This window comes from Mytilus trossulus, chromosome 3 (assembly GCF_036588685.1).
Source record: "Mytilus trossulus isolate FHL-02 chromosome 3, PNRI_Mtr1.1.1.hap1, whole genome shotgun sequence".
Lineage (NCBI taxonomy): Eukaryota > Metazoa > Mollusca > Bivalvia > Mytilida > Mytilidae > Mytilus > Mytilus trossulus.
This window is the reverse complement of record NC_086375.1, coordinates 18,946,019-18,972,087: the sequence shown is the minus strand read 5'-3', so window position 1 is coordinate 18,972,087 and position 26,069 is coordinate 18,946,019. Positions and strand designations below refer to the sequence as shown.

Below are 26,069 nucleotides of genomic sequence, written 5' to 3'. Positions count from 1 at the left end.
CTTGAAATTGAAATGTTAAAAGGATAGCTAATTAGACCTTTTAAAGATATTCAATTTTTCTAGGACTGCATAAACCCCATTAGTTTAGCAGAACATAAATATAGCAGGAAAAAAAAATCTATAAGCAACACATGAAGTTGATGACAATCCAAGTATAAATGAACTGGTAGATAAAGAGGAGTTTCTTTGCAGTATATGTCTTTTTATGATGATACTCATATTATTAAGCAATAACAAAGATCAATCCATTATATAGTTTAGGGCTGCTCAGTGGCCCTCAAATTGGCTTGTGGTCCCAAAATAAGGTATGTGAATATAAATTCCTAATTCAGGAAGATAAATTAAAAATTGATATTTCAGGAAAGGTTTCTGTAACTGATTTAGGCAACTACAATTGAACATAGATTGTCTTCAGACTTCAAAACATATTAAAATCTGGATAGGTATGCTGTCTATGCATTTTCTAAACAACAATTTAATTATGTCAACATGTGGTGAACAATTTTATCAACCAGATTTAATTGATTAAAATGATATGGGAGTATTTGATCTCGTAAAAGCAGATCGGCCAACATGTTGATAAAAAAGATGCTTTTTGTCAAAATGGGTGTCAAAGCAGAGAGCAAATTCAAATTTTGATATGACATTGATGAATAATTTTAATGGTCGTCTATCTCTTGAAAGCAGTTCCCTTAGCAGAGACGGTTATATATGATGAAAACCTGTTTTACAAAAGAAATTATTTGAAATTTTGCTCCATTTCCTCAAAAGACAAAAGTTTTTGAAAATAATTTGGATGATAGACCATTTAAAAAATAAGATGTCATCATTATGAAACTGTTTCAAAAGTTTTTAAGATGATCCAAATAAAATTAAGATACAATTGTTCTTTGCTTTAATTTCCTATTTCTTAGGGTGACACCTAAAGTAAAACTATGGCAAACTTCTACATATTAAACTGAAGCAAAAATCACAAAAGTATCTCATCAATTAAGTATATAAACTTTTGTAATTGCTTTCTGAATCGACATTTGACCAGTTCAATTTGAAATCCATTTGAATCAAGGTAAATTTATAACAATGACCTGTTGGTCAATGGATGATTTTTTCAGTGGTTTATGTTAGCTGATAAATATGATTTTGTAATAGGTCTAAGTTACCATAGTTGAGATGATAGTTCATCATGTGCAATGATATTCATGTATCAACTTCCCTGGTCTGGTAATCATTTATATAACAATCAGTAGCCAATCCAGAATAATTTAAAATGTTACAAATTCTTACATCAGTGTACAGGTGAAACTTAATATACATTTTTTCGTTATTATAGGAAAATAATGTTATTTCGTCTTTGATTTAGGCATTAAAAATTCCCAATTAGGTTACAAATTCCTAATTTGATGTTCAAGGGGCCTGGAATTATCCCTGAATTAGGTAGAAAAATTAGGCTTCTTAAAACAGATATGTGCAATGCATTTCAAAATCATCGCACTAAAATCAGAATTATGGCCTTATCCTGGTATACAGTAGAACAAAAAGTTTTATTTTTTAAGGTATTAGTATAAGGGTGTAGATCAAGTCCCAAAGTTTTTGATACACTATCTAAAGCAGTTTGCTGGATAGGTAGAAATAACTACCCAGGCAATATGAAGACCATGGTATTCAAATGTTGACCATGATTATTTTCAAACTTTTGCCACGGATACTGTATTTTGGTCAAAAAGATGCTTTTGCGTCTGTGCCAATTTCATAAAATTCCATGTATGTGTGACAAAGTCATTGATGTCCAAAAAACTATAACTACAGCCTGAACCTAAATGTTGACGCCCCAAAATGCTGCCGGAATCTAGGATGCTAAGACTAGCTTTTGCAAAATAAATTTCACAAACTCATCAAAGGCACAAAATAAATTCATATTAAATTTGTTTAATTTCAGTACGGACCCTGAGTAGACAATTGCAAAAAATACCTGTAATTCAGCTTGATGTTCTTGTAATTTTTCTAAATGTTGAATTCTTTGTTCTGTGAGTGATGTCACTTGCCTCTCAAGTTTTTTCACTCTGTCATCTTCTACACTTGTATTTACTTTCTTACCATTCTGTATTTCAGAAATTTTTGCTAACATATCTTTCATTCTATTTTCAAGTTCTTGTTGTGCCTGTATGATATACCAATACAATTTATTAATAATTACAATTCTATTTATCTTACATGGCAATAATTATTAAACATTGTGTTCAACAACTCTGAAGATAAGAAGTGTGTAAATGGTTAATATTTATCATTTGTATTTAAATTGGGCTGGTTCTATAGTACTGTGGATTCATTTATTTTCGTGGGTACCAATTTTCCTGGATTGAGCAAAACTTACATATTTTTGGAAATTTAAATTGGTGGTTTTGCAGTGTTTATTTACATTCCTTTCGAAAATTTGTATTTCGTTGAACATGTAAATGTGTGGTTTCCCTATTCCCACTAAATCCATGAAAATTGGTATGCAAAAAATATAAATGAATCCACAGTATGTAAACAAAATTTATAAAATATAACAAGCTGAAATGTCTCCCCTTCTTTAATAAGCATTGATGTTATATTGATAGTCCTAAATATAAAGCTTTATTAAAACTGTCACATAAACTTAACATTAACCAAGAAAACTAAATATTATGTCAGGCAGACATGTACAGCTAAAAATTCTTCAAACCAAACAAATATGGTTGACCTACTACTTATAGTTAAAGAAAAACAGACCACAACGAAAAAAACAAAACACTGAGCAATAAACTGTGAAAATGAGGTCAAGGTCCAGGGACTAAACTGCGGAATTCCAAGCTAGGAGCCCAGACCAGATATTTCATAATTAGTTTCTACAAAAATGTATATGTTCAACTGAAATTTAACTGAAAGTTTAGGGGCCCAGCCCAAAATCTAGGAGCCATGGGCGACTTGGCCCCCTTTAAGTTTTGTCCCTGAGGTCAAATAAAACCTGCACGACTGACATCTAGATCATAAAATATTTCCATACACTAAGTATAGGTGATCTATTGCATATAGTATCAGAAAAAAAGATAAAATCTCAAAAACTTAACTTTGACCCCTGCCTGAACCATGAAAATGAGGTCAAGGTCAGATGACACCTGCCAGATAGACATGTACACCTTACAATCATTCAATAAATCAAATAAAGTAGACATATTGCATTCAGTATAAAAACCTAGAGGCTCTAAAGAGCTGGTGTCGCTCACCTTGGTCTATGTGCATATTAAACAGATGAGGACACAGATGGATTCATGACAAAATTGTGTTTTGGTGATGGTCATGTGTTTGTAGATTTGACTTTACTGAGAATTCTTGCTGCTTACAATTATCTCTACCGGTATCTATAATTCAATTCAATTCAAATATTTATTGTCATATTAACTCTGAACAATAAGTTTGTGACAAATAATATAAACATACACAAAATACATTTAACAAACAAAACCATGAAAACAAAGAACTTGGTCCAGTAGTAACAGTAAAAAATAATTTGTAATAAAAATTCATGAAATTTATTAAAATTGTTAAAAATTGACTATTATGGGCAATAACTCCTTAAGGTAACACGGTACCGAATGGCATATCTCCCGATTTCCAAACTTTTTGGCATAAGCGTTCTTTGCACCGAGTTACGTCGAAATATGTAATAAAAAATGGGGGTCACCATTTTTGTTTTCTTGGTATTTTCATTGGAAGACGTCGATTTGGGCGACAAATTTACTAAGGTATATAGGGGAAATGCCTGTTTTTCGGCTAACCTTTTTAGATTTTCCAATGGATGGCTATGTTCTTATATACGGAGAACAACAAAAAACTAACATAATATTCAGAATTACAAACTGAATTCATACATGTATAGAAAATCATATGTCACCATCCTTGTTTTTGAGATAAATGGCTTCAAAATTGATTGATACCCTTAGAATTTGACTGAGAACGTGTGACGTTATTGAATGCAGAATGTAACGTTATTCTCCTCAGAAATATGAGAAATGGAAAATTAACACAAAATGTGTCAGGATCTGAAGGGTGTTTATTTTATTTTCGTTTCCCCTATCAGGTTTCCGTAAATTTCCTAGTGATATGAGATTCTACTGATATAATTTATTTCGTCCTGAACATAGAAATTTCACTTACATGAATTTAACATTAATCTCGTCTGATTTTTACACTTAACGAGCATAATACCTTCATATTTTTGTAAAATTCGAGTGAAAATTACATGAAATGTTTTATGTGTGATTCCTTTGAATTACTGAGTTTTTTACTCCATCCTTTATGGCAATGGTGGTGTCATTGCTTCATCCATGCAGAGAAATAGTACTTAAAAAATTTGATTCAGTTAACAGTGATGTAATTGCTCTGTTTTTGATGTTTTTTTAACGTTCAGTGGCAAAAAGTTCATACATGATAAATAAAATTAACAAAACTCAAAGAAAAATTCAAAACTTATATTCTTGACTTGCTACGTACATTTGTACATTAGTAAAGTGTATTTTGCGTGGTGTAAATGTGTGAGTTGCTTTCTCAGCAAGTCGGACAAACATTGCAAACTGTATGCAAGGGGGGCTGCTATCGATTTAAAAAAAAAAAAAAGTTTGTTTCCAGTTTTTGGAGAAAAAAATAATATGCTTTTGACCCTGAGAAAAAAAAATTGTTGTTTTCTTTCGCCCAGCTGCAACAATATGTAATGCTAAAATTGAAATAAAAAAATTGTTTTCGACTAGTCGCCACAAAAATACAAAGTTTACCCCCCCCCCCCCCCCCCCCCCCGAAAAAATCATATGGTTGCTGCCTAAGTATGTGAGCAATATGTCCCTCAGGGCCTAAAAATGCAACTATGTTAATTCTCTTTCAGTCGTGTTGTCTCCGAACTTGTACATGTACATTATTTCTACCTCAAATCACGCAAAAAAAAAACACACTACCACCAAATACCCGTGCAAGCGTAATTAGCACGAAAATAAAATCTAATGGATTTTAAGATCTAGCTATTTCAGTCTCTTTTTTCCGTTTGAATAATAATAAGTCAGTCGTTTGATTGTAAATTTGGAGAGAAAAAAATTTGTAACGAAACCAGTCTGACTATAGCCAGTCCCGACTATCAACTTGCGTGTATATGCGCAAGTGGCAACTTGGGGATGACTTTAATCAACTCTGTCACGGGACCTGCTTTTTTCATTTTATTTTTGCCGAATCAAGTTCCCTTGTGTTTCTCAGCCTATATTAATTTTTTCAGGCTTCATTCCGATTTTGCTGTCTATCCCGTGTAGACTTGGTCTATATTTTAAAAAATCTAGCACTTTATTTTCAAAATATTTCCGAAACTATATCGGATTTACTCTGTACAGAACAATGAATTTCAGAGACTTTTTATACTGGAACATAGAGAAAGATATTCGGCAAAATAACCAAGTAAACGCTTTCTCAACATTCCATACAAACAAACTATTTTTGTATGAGTTGTAAAGTCTGCTTGTATTGTTCATTATCGCCTAATTCTATCCGTATTCTCATCCAGATAAATTTCCTTTTTCCATTTTGCCCGAGTGGTGTTTTTGATGACCATTTTAACACGAATTAATAGTTGTACCAACAATTCCCCGTGATTTTTAACCCATCGTCCTAAGTTTCTATAGATTAGATTTCTACTTTCAAAACAAAATTTCATGGGAATATGGCGTTCATTGTTATGCTTTGACTTTTCTACATTGGCTAGAGGTATAGGGGGGGGGGGTGATATCTCACATACTAGTACATGTTTAACCCCGCAGCATTTTTGCGCCTGTCCCAAGTCAGGAGCCTCTGGCCTTTGTTAGTGTTGTATTTTTTAATTTTAGTTTCTTGTATACAATTTGGAAATTAGTATGGCGTTCATTATCACTGAAATAGTATTTATTTGATTAGGGGCCAGCTGAAGGACGCCTCCGGGTGCGGGAATTTCTCGCTACATTGAAGACCTGTTCGTGACCTTCTGCTGTTGTTTTTTCTATGGTTAGGTTGTTGTCTCTTTGACATATTCCCCATTTCCATTCTCAATTTTATTCATCATGAAAAAGTATTTATTGCAAACATATACCAAGAATAAAGACTTGTAATAAAACTGAGTCTATTATATGTCGATAAATCGTTTAGATGCTTGAATTTTAAAGAAAACAGAATATTTAAAAGTAAAGTAATACATTTTTAAAGATTAACAATGAGCAATAATAAAAAAAAGTTAACATTTTCTTCATCGGTCAGGCCATAAGTCTGGGCAGAGTGGATTATGGTAAGGTCAAGTTTTCTAACTCTTTAATTATTATTTTTTAAATGATCCGTTTCTTATATCTCTATATTTTATGTCAGAATCTTCCTTGACATCGAATTTGAAGTCGATCCATCAAAGAAAAAAAGTTATACTTGAAACAATTTAAATCGGTCAGGACATTAGTCACGGGAAAGATGTAGATAGTCAGGTCAAGTTTTCTTTTTTTTCTTGTATTATTGTATTAAATGTTTTAATCTGCCGTGGTATTGAATTTGAAATCTATCCAGTCAATAATAAAAAAAAAATTGCTGGTTCGTAGCTGTCAGGACAGTAAGAAGTTTCAAAGTCAATTTGGTCAGGGCAAGTTTTCTAACTCTTATAAATATGTTTTTCATTTTTTTCCTTTTATTTATTAAATATAAATTCTCATCTTGCTTGGTTCCAAATTTCAAGTTAATCCTTCCAATAATAAAAAAAAAAAAGTATTTAGCATTTTCATTTCTGTCAGGACATTGTCAGTTTAATTTGTCAGCTAGGACATTTAATAGTCAAACTCCGTACAGTAATCGTTTCCGTTCCGGAAATATTTTCCTTTACTCCATCAAGTATCCAGAAAAAGTTACCATTAAAAATGTCACATAAATACCAAATATTTTTGTTATAATTTTATCACTTTGTGATTGCAAAACCTGATGCATTGGCTAGAATGTGTGAACGTTATTCGATAACGTCAGGAACGATAACTCGTGGCGTAACGTCATTCGGTATCGTGTTACCTTAAGGGGTCAATTGACCATTTTTGTCATGTAGACTTATTTTTTTAGGTCTTACATTGTTGTACATTATTGCTGTTTACAGTTTATCTCTATCTATTATAATATTCAAGATAATAAACAAAAGCTGAAATTTTTTCTTAAAATTACCAATTCAGGGGCAGTAACCCAACGAAAGGTTGCCAGAATGGTCTGAAAATTTAGGTGTAGATAGAAATTGACCTAATGAACAATTTTAAGATGACAAAATTTGCTCTAAATACTTTGATTTCAGAGATATGAACCAAAACCTGCATTTTATCCTATGTAATATTTTTAGCCATGTTGGCCATCTTGGTTCGCTGGTAGGGTCATCAGACACAAATTTGAAATAAGATACCCTTATTATGATTGTGGACAACTTTAGTTAAATTTGTCTCAGTAGTTTCAGAGAAGATTTTTGTAAAAGATCACAAAAATTTACCAAAACTGTTAAAAATAAATGTAAAGAGCAATAACTCCTTAAGGGATCAACTGACTGTTTTGGTCATGTTCGACTTATTTGTAGATCTTACTTTGCTGAACATTATTGCGGTTTACAGTTTATTTCTATCTATAATATTATTCAAGATAATAACCAAACAAGAATGTGTCCCCAGTACACGAATGCCCCACTCAAACTATCATTTTCCATGTTCAGTGGACCATGACATTGGGGTAAAAACTCTAATATGGCATTAAATTAGAAAGATCATATCATAGGGAACATGTGTACCAAGTTTGAAGTTGATTGGACTTCAACTTCATCAAAAACTACCTTGACCAAAAACTTTAACCTGAAGCGGGACAGACGGACGGACGCAAGAATGGACGGACAAACGGACGATCAGACAACGGACGCACAGACAAGAAAACATAATACTATCGTAGGTGGGGCATAAAAATGGCAGAGTTTCCTTAAAATAACTAAATCAGGGGCAGCAACCTAACAACGGGTTGTCCAATTCATCTGAAAACTTCAGAGCAGATAAGGTGTGACCTATATATATATTGATCAATTTAACCCCTGTCAGATTTGCTCTATATGTTTTGGTTTCAGAGATATAAGCCTTTGGGCCAGGTGAGCTAAAAATCAAATAGAAGCTCCCAAGAGCCTGTGTTGCTCACCTGTATTTAATGATGCTTTGTAAATCATATAAAATGAGGTTAAAACATAATTAATAGTATATATAAGTTATTATAAGGTACTTTAATGATATGTAAGAAAATAACAAAAAACTGCACAATTTCCGTAAATTACTAACTCAGGGGTAGCAACTCAACAAGGGGATAGCATGCCTGAAAATTTCAGGGCAGATAATTCTTAATCAGATGAACATTTTTGCCACCAAATTTGCTCTGAATGCTTTATACCCCCATGTTCTATCTTTAGCCATGTTGGAAATGTTGGTTGGGAGGCATGATCATCTGACACATTTTTGCAAATAGATACCCTTTCGATTATTATGGCCAAGTGTTGTTAAATCCGTCTCAGTAGTTTCAGAAAAGAAGATTTTTGTAAAAGATTACACAATTCAAAAAAAATGTAAAAAATTAACTATAAAGGGCAATAACTCATTAAGGGGTCGACTGAAAATTTTGGTCATGTTTGACTTATTTGTAGATCTTACTTTGCTGAACATTATTACTGTTTAGAATTTATCACTATCTATAACTAGAGGCTCTTAAGAGCCTGTGTCTCTAACCTTGGTCTATGTGAGTATTAAACAAAATAAGCATGGTCATGTTGACTTATTTTTAGGTCTTACTTTGCTGTACATTTAGCTGTTAACAGTTTATCTCTATCTTTAATAACAATTCAAGATGAAAACCAAAAACAGCAAAATTTCCTTAAAATTACCAATTCAGGGACAGCAACCTAATAAAAGGTTGTCAGATTTATCTGAAACTTGATGGGGGAATAGATATAAATCTTATAAACATGTTAATCCACTTTCAGATTTGCTCTAAATGCTTTAGTTTTAGAGATATAAGCCAAAACTGCATTTTACCCCTATGTTCTATTTATAGCCATTGTGGCCATCTTGGTTGGTTGGCTGGGTCACCTCCCACAATTTTTAAACTAGATACCCCAATGATGATTGTGGCCAAGTTTGGTTAAATTTGGCCAAGAGGTTTCAGGAGAAGATTTTTGTAAAAGATTACAAAAATTTAAGAAAAATTGGTAAAAAATAACTATAAAGGGCAATAACTCCTTAAGGGGTCAGACAACCTGCTCACTTGACCTTTCGGGTCAGGTGATTGAGCTAAAAAGATATATATATATATAGTTACTTGAAGAAAAGGCGCTGTAGCAGCCATTGCCACACTTGCTGCTACTGAAGCGGTCATTTGATCCGTCTTGTTTGTCTCTGATGAATCTGTACCCTTAGGTTTAACAAATTTTGGTTGGATAACTCTTTTTACAGGTCCAGAGTTTTCATGTCTACAAAATATGAATAAAAACAGCAATAGATCATTATTTTCTTAGACTGCTTATAATGTCTTTACAATAAAAGGTTGGAGGTATACTCGGTATGACACAGATCTAACATTGTTGGGCTCACCCGCTGATGTTTAGACGAATAGTCAAACCTGCTTAAGAGACCACCTGTACATGTAGGTTGTGAAATTTGAAACAATTTCAAAGGCATCAGAGGATGTGCAACTATGCAATGAACACTGGCAAAAAAACGAGAACAATATGAGCCTCAGAGTATCGGATCCAGCAACTTAAAGACATTTTAGATCCCAAGTCAGTTTTTACTTCTCAGTATTAAAAAATTAACATTTTCTTAGGATGCTGTATATTTAGAAACTATTGCTTTATTCTTATTGTCGCAAAAAAGGTGACAAAGTTAATGTATAATAACAAAAATTAAAACTCGCAATTTGAAATTTTTTATATGAATCAAACAGGGGTTTTATGATTATCACAAAAATCAAAATTACAATTTAGACAAAAATGTTAAAATAGCAATAATAAATGCATGCAATGCATTCAGACTATGGATTTAAGCATTATTGAATTGATGGAATATTAACAGGTTTGAGTAATTTCTTTACCCTCTAACTCAATTATTTGCAAAAAAAAATGGAATCAGCTTTATCCAACTCATCATGTGTATGGAATTATTTCATTCTGAGGTTTTTAAAGGTGGTTTGTTTGGAACTTTTGATGAAACTTCATTTAATATAAAAGTGATAATTAAGTAAGGTATTTGTAATTGCCACTCTGGATCTACTATAGGAATTTTAACACCTGTCTTGGATAGCCACAGGTACAAGAAGTTCACCACTAATTCACTGGCCCCATTGCTTTCTATGTTAAACTCCTAAATTTCTCTTTTGTTTTAAGTTCAAATAAAGTGACAATCATTGTATGTCCGGACTACATGTACATTGACTATTGACTGTTTGTAGACACAACGTGATTTAAACTGCATGTAAACATTTCAGTTTAATCAATGAGAATGTTATTGTGTTTAGTTTATATGGGGACAAAGTCCCGAACAACAGTAGAAAAATCAATAAAAAAAAAAAATTTAGGAAAAATTTCCCGAAATTTTCATTGTACTAATGAACGCAAAATCGTTCAATTTTTTTTATGTCATGTTTTGAAATCCCGAACCTGCGCAGAAATCTACAATGTACTTCCTTTTTCCGGTCTCGTTTGTATGAAACTTTGATTAAAATATTTATTTATCAGTCTAGTATATAAAATAGGAGGTACGCAATATCAATTTCATTTTTAATAATTCCTTGATATGAAAAAACGTTACCTAATGATAGCGTTTCTTTGTTTACATTGCATATGACGTCATAACTTAGATAACATCACTACTAAAATCCCTAACAACAGAACCAAAATCGGAAACATTACGGTTTTTCCGTTTCTTTTTTTTAACAAATATTTAAGTAACAAAAAAAATAATTCATACAGACTTTGTCCCCATTTACAGGTAAATAAATGCCTGCCTCATATTATATGTGTGAATTTTACACTTTGACAACTCTGAGTTTAGGTCAATGTGAACATGGCCTGTGTTACTATATCTTTTGATTTAGTTATACCATTCCAATAGATATTTTACAGTGTGTCTTACTATAGTGATGTTACACTATTATTTCAGATAAGGGTGAAGGTTTGGTACCATTAAGACATTTAAACCCTGTTTGCACCTGCCATAAGTCAGGAATCTGATATTTAGTTGTTGTTGTTTGTTGATGTGTTTCTATATTTTAGAAAGGTAAAAGATAAAATTGGTATCATTAAAACAGGCAGTGGTTTTCAAGTGCAAGTGTACTATACTATAAGTGTACAAGTGTACCTTTTGGTAAGAGCTTCTTTGATTTTCTGTCTATCAAACACTGTTGACTGAGAAATTTGTACATCAGATGATAGTTTCTTTCTGTCTTGTAATTCCATTCCTTCTACTGGGGCACCTTGTCTTATTAGATGATTAGATAACTGTCAATACAGAAGGAAGGTCATCAATATTTTAAAACATCAACATTAACATAAAGATTAATTATAATAATAATAATAAATTCTTTATTAAAAGAGGGTAAACTCAGTTAGTTACAATAAACTAATCTTCCCTGATTACACATACAAATTACAATTACAATCAACAAGAATGTGTCCTCAGTACACGAATGCCCCACTCGCACTATCATTTTCTATGTTCAGTGGACCGTGAAATTGGGGTAAAATCTCTAATTTGGCATTAAAATAAGAAAGATCATATCATAGGGAACATGTGTACCAAGTTTGAAGTCAATTGGACTTCAACTTCATCAAAAACTACCTTGACCAAAAACTTTAGCCTGAAGCGGGACAGACAGACGGACGTACGGACGAATGGACAAACGGACGCACAGACCAGAAAACATAATGCCCCTCTACTATCATAGGTGGGGCCTAAAAACAGATATTTACACATAGTTACTTTCATGTAATTCAATGTATTGTAATATTGTTATTAACATAAGATATAATGTTGTTTTAGAAGTACATGTAGTGAAAAAATCAATTGAAATAAAAAATATACAAATACATTGTAGAAAACATTTCTTACCAAGATTGTGTTAAGTACTTCTTGATACTTTGCTTAAAAGTAAAAGTGTTTTGTTTATCATAATATCTTATAAAACGTTCGCCAAGCGCAGCCTGATACGACGGCAGAGGTCAAACTCTTAACAGTTGGTGCAAGTTTTGACACAATATTCAAGCATGATACTGTCTGAATATGGATTTTGACAAAATGTAGTTTTCTGATACAAAATAAATGTGGTGAAATATCTTAAACATTTGAAATGGGTTGAAATATTTGTATCAATTTTAAATAGAAGATTTCTTGCTATTGCGCATTACTGTGGAATTGTGCAATACTGTATTATTGCACAATATTGTGCTGCTGCCCAAAACTGTGGAATTGAAGATTTCTTTCTACTGTGCAATACTATGCAATTTGATATTCCTTGCAATTGCACAATACTATGCAATTGGATATTCCTTGCAATTGCACAATATTATGCAATTGAAGATTTCTGGAAATTGGGCAGTATTGAACTATTGTGCAATACTGTGCAATTGAATATTTCTAGCTATTTCGCAATACTGTACATGTGCCATTTAGTCCAGTCAAACTAAGTTTGTACCTCAATTTAATTTCAAAAGAAAATGTGTTAATAATTCTAATCTATAGCATTAAGCCTCAAATATATATATACCCAGAAAAAAGTCCCATAAAATCGAACTTGAGCAAAAATTAGAATCAGCATATTTGAAAGGTATTAGAAAAGAAGATAACTCTGCAAAATGAGTCTTTTATGTGTAAGTTTTTGGTTGATTTTCTTATATTTCAGTATGATAATATGATACTTTGATTGGGTTATGAGTTCAAATTTGACTATATATCATATAAATCTTCTGCTCATGAAACGTACAAGTCAAAGATTTGAACATTTTTCATTAAAGAAATCACAAATTTATGGCTTTGTGATCATTTTGAAAAAATAATGTGAATATTTGGAAATGTTTATATCTATCTGTAAATTATATTTGTTCGGCATCTTCTTGTAGACTCTTAAGATAAGTTTGGAAATAATCATATAGACAAAAATGGGGCAAACTCATCTTTTTTAGGGTGTGTATATGTGTGTGGTTGGGGTAGAAAAAAGAAAGATTTTAAAAGAAAAATATATTAAATATATTACTTGGCCAAAAAAATAATAAAGTAGCTATAAATATTGTTTTGGAGAAAGAGATGGCAAAAAAATAAGTGAGCTAGGGGAAACCCTGGACACAGATGATGCCCACACTGGCATTTAACATTATTATTAAAAGGGACAAAACTCAAGAAATATAAAATTGAGGCTGCCAAAATTTGAACTTTAGGATGTATTCTTCTGACTATTCAGTCTTGTTCAGTTTTGTTAAAATCTCGTTCTTCAATGATTTCCAAAACATGTGATACAAGTGGAAAATATCAATGAATTTTTAAAAAATATTATAATCAAACATAACTCTGTGAAAAGATTGTGTATTTACAATGAATGGTTTTTGAGTAATCCAGTTTTCAAATTTTACAACCAATCAAGTCTGTATCTTTAGCCAAAATTTTGAGAAAATGGGTGAGGGCTACAAAAAATGATTTTCAAGAACCATGTACATCCTATATAATTTTTGTCTTTTCAAATTTCTTAGACGTGTATTTTTTCAATCATTTATAACAAAAAGTTGAAATAATATGCATTTTTTTCTTAAAACTGAGAAAAATTACAAAAAAACAAATTTTACAGCAAAGTAAATTTTACACAAAAAAGCATCAAAATATGATAAAACTTTCTTATATAAACACCTACCTATAGTTTTTTTAAGTAAATTTATTCAGATTGTTCCACTTTATCTTTATAGAAAGTATGAAAAAAAGTTTAATTGTGGATCTGTGATTTCTTTCATGATACATGTAATAGCCCAAAAATAGGAAAAAATCGATGATAGGAAAATCATCAAAATCAGTCATTTTCAAAGGATCGTAGCAATTAAAAGAAGTGCACCATATGATTTTTTCTTCACCAATTATTTTGTGACAGTCTTATAAACCCAAAAATCAGGTTAAGAAAAAAAAATTAATTATAGAAATTTTTGGCTCATCAGAGGTGTACATCCTTCTAAGCTGAGTTAAGTGGCAATCAGCATTATACCTTTGTATATACATTTCATTAAATATAGTTGAGACAAACATAAGTTAAGAAAACAGAAATGAACAAATTCAGAAATTCTTCCATTTGTAAAGGGGCACACCCCATAAAAATAAGCACTGAATGGCAAAGATTGCTTTAATTCATCAGGTATTACTCGATTTATTTCACTTGACTGGGCGGAGTTTAACCGGTTCGCTCATAATAAACCAGTCCATCTATAGATAGGTGTTTTAGGATAAACTCATCAATGAAGTTTTAAGTCATTCTTTTGTAAATTCCTTTGATGACACTGATTGGTGATTAGAAATCAGTATTAATTATAACGGAAATCATCCTTATCACACACATCTTCAAATAGACTGTCAACATGCAAATTAGAACGTTAGCTCCGCCCGATCAGTTGAAATAACATTGGTAATATTAATATTGCATATTGCATTGTATAAAGAACAGGTTGTAGTTGATTCAACTTCATTCTGGACAAAGAAAGATAACTTCAATTTTCATAGAAGATTTTAATAAGCATTGATTGTAGTTGATTTAACTATAATCATGGACAAAGAAAATAACATTTGGTTGAGGCAAACTTCATAAGAAGTAGAACGGAAATGGAAAAATTTAGCAATTAAGCAATATTTAAAGGGGGATAACTCTAGAAAGGTAAAAGTGACGCAACCAAAATTCAAAGGTACTTACGTGTGTACAAACAGACCAGAGTAGAACTTAATGCCACCATAACAGTGGGGGGCATATAAATCATGCATATAAGATTAAATTATCAATAAGTACACATCCAACATCCTATGGATTAAGTGTAAAGTTGTCATTAACAGTAAGAGAAAAAACATGACCTTTTGCAAGATACAGGTACATTTTGTATCAACAGATTGTAGATCCATGATTGTGTATATGGTATGTATGTAACAGTAATATTTAATTATTTTTACATAGAGTAACATTGTAATAAGTTGTGAAATTTTCTAAACTGAATTTTGTCAAATGGAATTTTCCAATTGCCTACAGGCAACCCTGATAAAAAAAATATACTTGTCTGATTTTTCAAATGGAATTTTTAAATTGTCTATATGCATCCCAGATTATAAAAAATACTTGTCTGATTTTTCAAATGAAATTAAAGAGGACTGCTAAGTAAAAAGCCATTCATTAAAGGAACATGTATAAAGCGATATATACAGTGAAACCTGGCTTAATAGAATCTTGCAAAAAAATCAAAGAGCAGATTGTTCTGTCAAAGGGAGACGATTGCCATTGTTTTCATTGATACATGCATATATGTATTAATATTATTCTGAAAAATAATTCAATTGCACGTGTAAATTGCTTGTAAAATGTAATTTACGTAATCTGAATAGTTATTCAACTTTAAAAATAGCCAATCCTTGATACAAGTGTATAAACAATGTACTTATTGTGTTTTATTTTTGTGCTATCAATTCCAAGTTTACTTTCCACAGCAGTCACTGAGAGTGAGAGAAGGTATTTCACTTCGTACCTTATCACCTATTTTCATACTTGAATTCAAGATGGAACCCAATCCTAACTCTTTAAATATTTAATTTCCTTTGGGTCAGTGGGCATGACTCCTTTCTGTACACATTCCTCTGTTTAAATTGCAATCAGTTTTAATATATTAGGACCTCTATCAATAGAACGAGTTAATTTTTCTCAATATCTATGTTTGACCAAAGTTACTTACGAAAGGGAGACAACTCAAAGCAATAATATGGAAGACTCCAATTTGGCTGAAGGGGTGTTCTAGTTACAACTTTACGTTGTGGACTACATTTATTTTAACTCAAATGATGCATATGATTTAACATTATGCAACAACAATAACCCTCAATAGCAGACAGACATAGAAAGGATCTCGTTAGTTTAAAATTAATCAATGGAGTGGGGAATCCAGAGCAACCATTTAATCTGATACCCCTTCAAGTCAAGAAAACTTTACGCATGCGCATAATTATCTAAACAAACCCTAGACTTGTGATTTGTAGCAAGGACGTATATACATATTAAACAACCTCCATTTCTTTATGGAAGTACAATATACAATTATGGCCCGTTGAAGAGGTGAATATCCAAAATTGTCAACACGAGAAGGTTGTTTCGGTACTGGCATGAAAATATGGATTTTTTTGTGTTATTAAAATTTGCTGTTACAAAATATTAGAAATTATTATAAATTAAGGAATGTATCTCCCTCATGCAAAGCTCTGATTCCTTTCACGAATTTGGCTATACTTTTTGGACCTTTTGGATTATAGCTCTTCATCTTTTATATATGCTTTGGATTTCAAATATTTTGGCCACGAGCATCACTGAAGAGACATGTATTGTCGAAATGCGCATCTGGTGCAACAAAATTGGTACCGTTGATTTTATTACTACCACTGGGTCGATGCCTCTGCTGGTGGACTATTAGTCCCCGAGGGTATCACCAGCCCAGTAGCCAGTACTTCGGTACTGGCATGAAAATACGGATTTTTTTGTGTTATTAAAATTTGCTGTTACAAAATATTAGAAATTATTATAAATTAAGGAATGTATCTCCCTCATGCAAAGCTCTGATTCCTTTCACGAATTTGGCTATACTTTTTGGACCTTTTGGATTATAGCTCTTCATCTTTTATATATATGCTTTGGATTTCAAATATTTTGGCCACGAGCATCACTGAAGAGACATGTATTGTCGAAATGCGCATCTGGTGCAACAAAATTGGTACCGTTGATTTTATTGTTTCAATGAGGGCGCAGCCAGAAGTGAAATAACATTCAAGGGTTGACAATTTTGGATATTCATCGATTCTAAGGGGCCACAATTGATTTATTATACCGAAAAGTGGAAAAGCATCTCGAAAACTTTCTATACGTTTACATAACAAAGTCAATTCAAAGACAAGTTGATGTCACTTGAAAATACATTTGTGTTTTAGAATTTCTAGAATGTACAACAAAAGTAGAATCTTTTTGTGAAATATTGATGGCCCTGAAAAGGTGCCATTTTCTTTATTTACGTCTGTGACGTCATAATCATGGGAGATAACTCAAGTACAAATCAACAATCTCAAAAGGTTATTTTCGCCAGTGAATAAAAGGTTATTCACCGCTGGTGGAAATTTTTAGGGTTATTCGTCCTTCCTTGCAATTGAATGAAAAACAACTGGATTATTCCATGTCACGTGATAACGTTTCAACCAATAGAATTGTTGAAAATATATGTAAGGTATAATAATATCAAATATCAGTTTCATAAGGGTGACATATAAGAAAACTCCACTCAGTTTAATCTGAGATGTTCCTTGATGTTTAAAATAAAACAATTGACGTGAGGGCAGTATAAACCAAACACGTTCTTAAGCATATATAAGCAGTCATATCAAATTAATAAAATTGAGAATGGAAATGGGGAATGTGTCAAAGAGACAACAACCCGACCAAATAAAAAAAACAACAGCAGAAGGTCACCAACAGGTCTTCAATGTAGCGAAAAATTCCAGCACCCGGTGGCGTCCTTCAGCTGGCCCCTAAACAAATATATACTAGTTCAGTGATAATGAACGCCATAAATTGTATGCTTTGAGAACCTGATAAAACCGAATATCAGCCAAAACCGATCAAAATCTGAAGTCCCGAAGAGGTTCGGTTTAAACAGGTTTCACTGTATTGTAAAAATTATATCAATCATTGTTAATTGCTACCTTTTTAGCTGGCTGTAAGTCTGAAGATAATCTTGGTGGTATCATCATGTCTTCCTTTTCTTTGTACGATATTTCTGTTGACAAAGATGTCCTAGCTGATACAGTTACAATTCTTTCAGGGACAGTAATTATTTCTAGTTTTTCACTGTTTGACAAGCTGCAGTTCCCTGATTCTACAAAAAATTCAGGTAATTTAGGAAATTGATTTTTTTTCTAATGTGTTGCTTAGCAAACAAGTCTAAAGTGTAGACATATACATGTATGTAAATCAACTTACATTAATTTAGTCATTTCTAATGATATCATAGTAACATCACAAGTTACCTATACATGAAGAAAAGTTCTCTATTGTTATTTTCAATTCATTATTAGTGGTAAAAAATACACCTTTTTTTACTTTTATTAAAGTTTTTTTGTAGCTTATGAACATTGTGAGAAATTCAAAAATTGTCAAATGGACACACAGAGGTATTAAAAATCTGATAAACCACATATTTAGGTATACTTCAACTTACAGTTTATACATGTACCTAACTTACCTATTTCTTTATGTGGTATCAGATCTAAGCTATCTTTTGACTCCATCTGTTTAGGTCTCATCTGTAAACTTTCCTTATTTCCTGCAGGATAGTTTTTTGTAGCTCTTGTAACTTTTGGTGTATGACGTTCAATAAGAACTTCACTATCTTTGCTGCTGTTCCTAGAACTGGGTAAAGTACTATTTTCATACTCAAATTGTGTAGTTTCATTAGATGTTACAGGACTGTCATTATGTAATATAATATCTAAATTTGGTGGGCTTTTCTCTGAACAATCTTTTATTGGTTTTTGTAACTGAGAATTAACTTCTCTAAAGTGTCTGGTGACATATGGCTTTGTTTTAACTTCTGAATATGATTCTAAGCATTCATTTGACAAAGAATTTACAGTTTGAGATAAAATATTTGAAAATAAAATGTGTGGTTCTTCATCACGAGGAGATCTGATCTCCCTTAATTTTTTGGTAGACATTTTAACTTTCTGTGGTCCTGAGCTGTTAAAATTGTCTATGCCTATAGATGTTTTTGAACATTTTGACTCATTTTTTTCACCTCTGACTGCAACTAAGCTGCTTGATAAGTGTTGTTTTCCTTCGTCATCTATCAAAGTAGACCTTATAAGGACATCACTGGCTGTTGTACTAACATCAGATTGATAACAAATGGGCTCTTGTTTCTTATGTTCTATCTGACTTTTAATACCATGATCCGCTGAAGACTGACTTACAGTTGACTCGACTGATGATTCTAAAGAATGTTCTGAATGCATGGAATGAGATTTGTTCAAAGCTTTAACAGCTTTATCAGTAACTGAAAGTAACTCTAGGAGACTTGAGTCTGACATCACTTAAATCAATTTTTTTCTGTAACGATAAAACATTTTAAATCATAATTAATACAGACATAGGGTAATTGATTCATGTAATTGTAATTGACCATAACTTATATATATATAATTACAATTTCTCAAGTAATTGAAAGTAATGAATTAAATAGCCAAAATTGTGTGTTATTTACAATTACATTTCAATTGTAAACATCTCAATAACCTTTAAATTATTAATTTATATTTCGCTTTTAGCAGCCAGAATTGTTCAATATGCTAAAAACATTGATTATGAATTATTCACTTGCAAGTATTCTGTATTCCTGTGAACTTCATTTTAACCCCTTAGCTTGAAATGGATAACATGTGAATTGTATGTGTAAAGTTATTTAAAGAAAAGAATTTCAACATTAAAAGTGAAACAAAGGTAAATGATTTGATTGACTGTTTAGATCCACAAAAAAACATTATTATATATACATACATACAGATAAAAACATTGATAAACATTTCATTATATCTATAATATGAATCTTAATAGATCTAAAGCTGTAGAATAATCCAATCCATCCCGACAGGTATTTAAACATGCAGCGAGTATTGATAGTTTTGTTCGGCTGGCATACAATATAATTGCAGTTAAAGGCAACTGTTCTCCTTCAGAAGTTCTGCGTACAAAAAATGTACAATGTACTTTATTCTGACAAGCACATATTTTGATGGGAATCGCAAGTAAGGGGAAAAAAACCAATGTACCTAGGCATTTTCACCTATTATATATTTGGAGCACTTCCACTTGGGATATATTGGTTAAATGATGAATCAAATTTTAACACAGAAATTTACACAGTTTGGTTGGGTGCTTATATGTGTAGTTGGGTTGCTTCCCCTCCTTAGTAGAGGTAGAACATATGAAGCCAGTCTTCATCAACTGAGCCAGGGAACCGATTCTTTGGCTCAGTGGTTTAACACACTGACTGTCAAGCTGGCGACCGAGGTTCAAAACCGGGTTGTGACAATATAAATTAGTAGAGTAGATACATGCTCTCTGGGTTGCACTGTCAATGTATATTTGTTCCACCTAACAGAAGTTCCAGTTGAAACTTTATTATAAAAAATGTCATAATACCTGTACCTGATGGAACAAATATTCTTTACTACATGTATTTATTCCATTAGGAACATCTACTGTAACACTTATTCCTGTGGAAGTAATATTCCAGAATATTTTTTCCAATTGGAACTTACATTATGAAGGAACTTCTATTCTCAATCTGTGACAGCACTAATGACAGGACTAGTGCCCAGATAGTGACAGGAAGGACGGTTGACCGGATGACATATAAGTAGTCATAACTTTTTTGTTATTTGGTAGATTTGTTTAATATTTGTAGACCTAAAAGATATCAAAATATATTTTATGAAAATCAAACAAAAAAAGTGAGAAAAAAATATTTTTGAGCAAATTAAGTTGACTGGACGGTATTCACACTCGCCGTTTATATGCAATACATACAATGTATATGTTCCAGACCATATGAGTATTTGCACCGTACGCATACGATCTGGACTGTATACGTATACTGGTACAGTCCAGTTAGAACTGACCATACATGTTATTTGATCATATTGGTTAATTTAAAACGCGTTTATCACAATTTTTTTTTTAGTTTTACAAATTGTTATTAATAATTTATTACAATTAGATAGATAAAATGAACAAACGAACAATTGAAATTAAGTATTTGTTTTATTGCATATCTGAATCCTATTTTGATACTCTCGCCCATGGTGACACAATTTCGAGTAACGCAATATTTTCACATTTTCATGTACATATATGCAGTTATAAAATTGAGAAAGGAAATGGTGAATATGTCAAAGCGACAACCACCCGACCATAGAGCAGACAACAGCCTTTGCATTTTCATGTTTAGGTAAAGTTGCTAAATATTCTAAAACAAATGTCCTCCCACATTATGTTTAGTTCCGATATCTTCAATTTCAGTGATCATAGTTCAATTAATGTACTACTGAAACACATGCTTAATACAAGAGATTAACAGATTTAATTAGCGTGAATTTTTAAAAAAAAAGTTAAAATATAAAGTTTTTGTTTCAATTACAATTGAACTTATTTTATATTGATTTGATAGTCAAGTTATGTTGATCTACTATATGCACTTGTATCTAATAAACTTGACCAACTTTTAAATATTAGTCAGACTGTACATGTACGGTCCAAATACTCATACGGTCTGGAACATGTATATACATGTATTCAACTGGTCAGCAACAAGTGTTGATATCTGTTTTGTTTAACAATATTTGTCCAAGAAATTCAGAAATCTGTGAGATTTATAAAATTTTACGAAAATATAAATTTATAGTAAAACTAAAGTTTGAAAAAATGATGATTGTGGCCTAGTTTGGTTAAATTTGGCCTAGTAGTTTCAGAGGAGAAGATTTTTGTAAAAGTTAACCCTGGACGCAGGACAGACGACGGACAACAAGTGATGAGAAAAGCTCACTTGGCCCTTTGGGCCAGGTGAGCTAAAAACGGTGCCTGAAATGGGCATGATTACATTTCAGTATGCAGGAATATGAGAAAAATATAATTTTCTGTTTGAAAAAAATAGGTGAGGTCAGGTCTGTTGAACAAGGACTTAAATTGGTGTGGCCTAAGCTTAGTACTGTTTTTTTTAATATGTCTTGCATTAATTTACCTTTTTTTTTACTTTATCTTTGGTTCACCCCATTCATATCAATGGAATGAGGTTTGATCATAAATATTAAATAATTATACCAGATTTGGACAACCCTACCTGCCCTCTTTGCCTGTTACTAGTGTTAGTTTTTGGTCGTAACACTTTCAACCCCTTACAAATGTATATCACTAATTTATATTGTCATTTATAATGATGACAAACAAAGAGGCAGTCAAAAATGATAAAAATCATGAAATACATACAAGAGCTGCAGGGTCTTGGAAGAAAAAATTGGCACATAGGACGAATCAGGTGCGCTGAAAAGATGAGCTGCACCAACACGTATGAAAAGGAGTATCATTCTAGTTTTAAATATAATAGGGCACATAGTTTATCTATCAAATTAAATAGTGAATTAATCAGACACTATATAGAAAGTAATCCGCAAATGTCTTAAACACGAATACTGTATTACTGTAATAACATGACTTTTTGTACCCACCTTTCAAACGTAAGAGTATGATCGCGGCCATATTGACAACAAATTATCTCCAAGAACTTTATGAAAGACCTATATTGATTGGCTTATTTTTTATGTCGTAAATTTTTTTTTGACATCTAGACTATCATAGTAGTATAATTTTTATCACATATCTACACATCAAGAGTATCGTTAATGATATCAAAATTATTAATTTATTTTCAGGCGATTTAATAAAAATAAATAGGAAATTTCTAATCTATGGGACGACTGGTACCCGGTCCTTTATCTGATTTACTCTCAAGTGGGTGAATCAGTCTATGTAAACGATTACGCAGGTCTGAACATGCAGTAATTTCGACGCAGTGACTTTTCGGTCACTAAACCACTAAGGCAGCAACCATTTGATTTTCGGGGTGGGGCTATGGGTTTTTTTGGACTCTTATCTGGCACAAATATGTAATGCTAAAATTGAAATCAACTTGTCGTCAAAATAATATCCATAGCCCCCCCCCCCCCCCCCACAGTAAATCAAATGGTTGCTGCCTAAACTTTTATTCGCTTATTTTTACGCTTGACGCAAGAAATTATTTAACGTGTTGTTTTGAATTTTATTCACATTACTATAAGACGTGTCACGGTACTTTTATATCCCAAATTCATGTGCGAGGAGTAAAACAAGAGGGAGGATAGGAGGGGTCCTGATCCCGAAATCCCAGGCTTAAAAACACCACGAAATCACGGGCTTAAAAGCACGAAATCCCGAGGTCCCGAAATTCGAATATAACTTGAAGAATTCCTGATACCGAAAGGGTCAATCTCGCCTGAAATCCCAAGCTTAAAAACACCCGATCCAGGAGTCCCGATAAAGGTTATAACCCCCTCAACCAAGGAGGTGTACTGAGCCCTGTACTTTTTAATAGTATTGTAATGACCTCACTAATGCTTTATAGTCAATTGTAATTCTGATCCACTGTTGTAATTGGGGACTTTTCTTTAAACATTCTTCTTTAAATATGCAGATGTTATTGTTTTATTGTCTCAAGTGAAAAAGGACTACAAAACATTCATAATGCTTTATATGATTATTGTGATTGTTGAAAACTACTATTTAACGCAGATAAGTCCAAAGTTATTGAATTCAACTCAAATGGTAAAACATTTTGGACGAATTTTCTTACAATGATTCTTGTATTGAAACTGTTAGTCATTATTCCTATTTAGATATTGTACTGAATAAAACGGTAATTTCCACCAGAGACATATATGTGTATGTTCCGGACCATATGAGTATTTGGACCATACGCGTATGGTCATGACCATATGGGTATATACTCGTATGGTCGGGGTAATTAACACTCTGTTACAGTTTACTTTTAATACTTCTAAACTCTTCATATGGTATGACCGTTCATTCAAAATACGCTATCATATAGGTAATTCTATCATTATATTATAATAAAAAGATAAGCTTAATAAAAATAAGAAGTTTCACATAGTTATTTTACTTAATTGTCAAATTTAAAGTAAACACATTTTATACCGATGGTCATTACCGATTAGTTATTACGAGTAATTGGCAATATGTCGACTAAAAAATTAAATTCCAAAAATTTCTTAATGAACTGTTACATAAGAAGTCACTGGAAAGTAGCATACTATTAGTTTATTTAAGTTGTGTTGTGAAGATGGTGTATTGCAGTCATTTTACGATATTTGAGATCTAGAGCTTCTTAAAAACACCGTAGACATCAGAATTGCCAAAGACCTCGGTACCACTGAACGCAGCTGTAAAAAAGGCTTGTTTTTAACTCGCAAACAAAATGTGTAAATGAAAAAGATCGTGCACAAATTTCTTGCAAATGCAAAAAAGCTATGATACCGTCTGGAAGTGAATGTCATCCAAACCTATATGCACGAATGTAACTAGCGATGAAAACTAACTATGTTATCAATATTAAATTTTTACGTAGTTTTTGGATTATAAAATTAAAAAAATTGTCATGTTTTAAACCATCACTGTTTTTTTAGATAAAGTTTATGTATTATTGAAACGTTTATAATGTAATTTGAAAAAAATATATATACCTATATGGTCCAAATACTCATATGGTCCGGCCCGTTAATAACCAAACGAGTAGTATACTCATATGGTCCGACCATACGCGTACGGTCGGACCATACGCGTATGGTCGGACCATATGAGTATACGCATATGGTCATGACCATACGCGTATGGTCCAAATACTCATATGGTCCGGAACATGTATATATGTCTCTGGTATTACTAACAAAGTAATGTGCATTCCAAACATATGACACGGTCCACAACTATCAAGAATAGATTTTATATCATTAAGCCATGGGATATTTATACCATACTTTTTATATGCATATTTATACAAAATAACAGGATTTTTTTCTTGCTTTTCACACATAAGTTTCGACCAGTAATTTAAAATCCGCAATTTGATATCAATTTCTCAAAGGATATCTCCCAAGTTTTCCATAAATCATGAAATCTGACGTTGATTTCTTTACATTTAACAAAATTTTACAGAATTTAAGGTGGACCCTTTCAATAACAGAATTATTGCCGACTCCCCAAACTTTACTTCCATACAATAAAATAGGTTTGACAATTTTATCGAAAAGATCGAGTTGACATTCTATAGATGAATAATGTTTTCGACCTTTGCACATAACATCGTACATAGCATGTGTGTCTTTTTCTGTGTGTTCCTTTTTTTTTTTTTGCCTTAGAAAAACTTCCTGTTCTAGACAAAATAACACCAAGGTACGTAAACTCATTCACATTTTCAAAAACAGTATTATTATATTTAAATTTTATATTTGATAATGGTCTACCTTTTGAAAAAAAAAACCGTTCAATTTCCAAAGTTCACAATACAAAGAGTCAAGCTGCTTTTGTAAGTCATCTTTTGACTCTGCCAAAAGAGCTGTGTCGTCTGCCTACAAAATCAGAAACAATATAATAAAACATGTTCACAGACAATGGAATTTATTACAAAGAATTATGATAATGTATTCTGGAATGGTCCTGGACCCGACTGATTTAAATATGTTTATGCAAGGATTTGTATAGTTATATATAACTATACAAATCCTTGGTTTATGTCCAAAACTGAGAGAGTTGTAGATTTGTAGCATAAATGTAAAGATGTTGTTTTAAGAATAGTTACAAAAATATAGTTATTAATTATTAGTATCCGAGCAAGGAAAACACAGATCTATCAATATGTTACTAAAAATTTTCTGCAAATACGTGAACTCCATATCACCAGTGGAAATACCCCACTATATAGAAGAAGATGTGGTATGAGATATGAGAGTCAAAGAGACAACTCTCCATCCATGTCACAATGTTCAATTATCTTCAATTTCTACTGGAGGTCGGCTGTCAAAATGCTAACATTTCAATTTTCAATAACAGTTAAGGGGGCTCCTGGGTATAAATGATTTTTTTTCCTAATATAGGAT

General features: G+C 32.1%; 1 protein-coding gene across 2 annotated transcripts in view; it reads right to left on the bottom strand.

Moving 5' to 3' along the window:
- LOC134710322 (protein TALPID3-like) overlaps positions 1-22,669 on the bottom strand; it is a 178,440-nt gene extending 155,771 nt beyond the window's left edge. For both annotated transcript variants that reach the window (XM_063570647.1, XM_063570648.1), the window contains exons 1-6: positions 22,590-22,669; positions 18,554-19,416; positions 18,015-18,187; positions 11,412-11,551; positions 9,376-9,526; positions 1,970-2,158 (exon numbers count right to left, since the gene is read on the bottom strand). In XM_063570647.1, coding sequence (XP_063426717.1) covers positions 1,970-2,158; positions 9,376-9,526; positions 11,412-11,551; positions 18,015-18,187; positions 18,554-19,397 — 1,497 coding nt within the window. In that variant the 5' untranslated portion in view covers positions 19,398-19,416; positions 22,590-22,669. The remainder of the gene's footprint in view (positions 1-1,969; positions 2,159-9,375; positions 9,527-11,411; positions 11,552-18,014; positions 18,188-18,553; positions 19,417-22,589) is intronic.
- Positions 22,670-26,069: the final 3,400 nt, after the last annotated feature.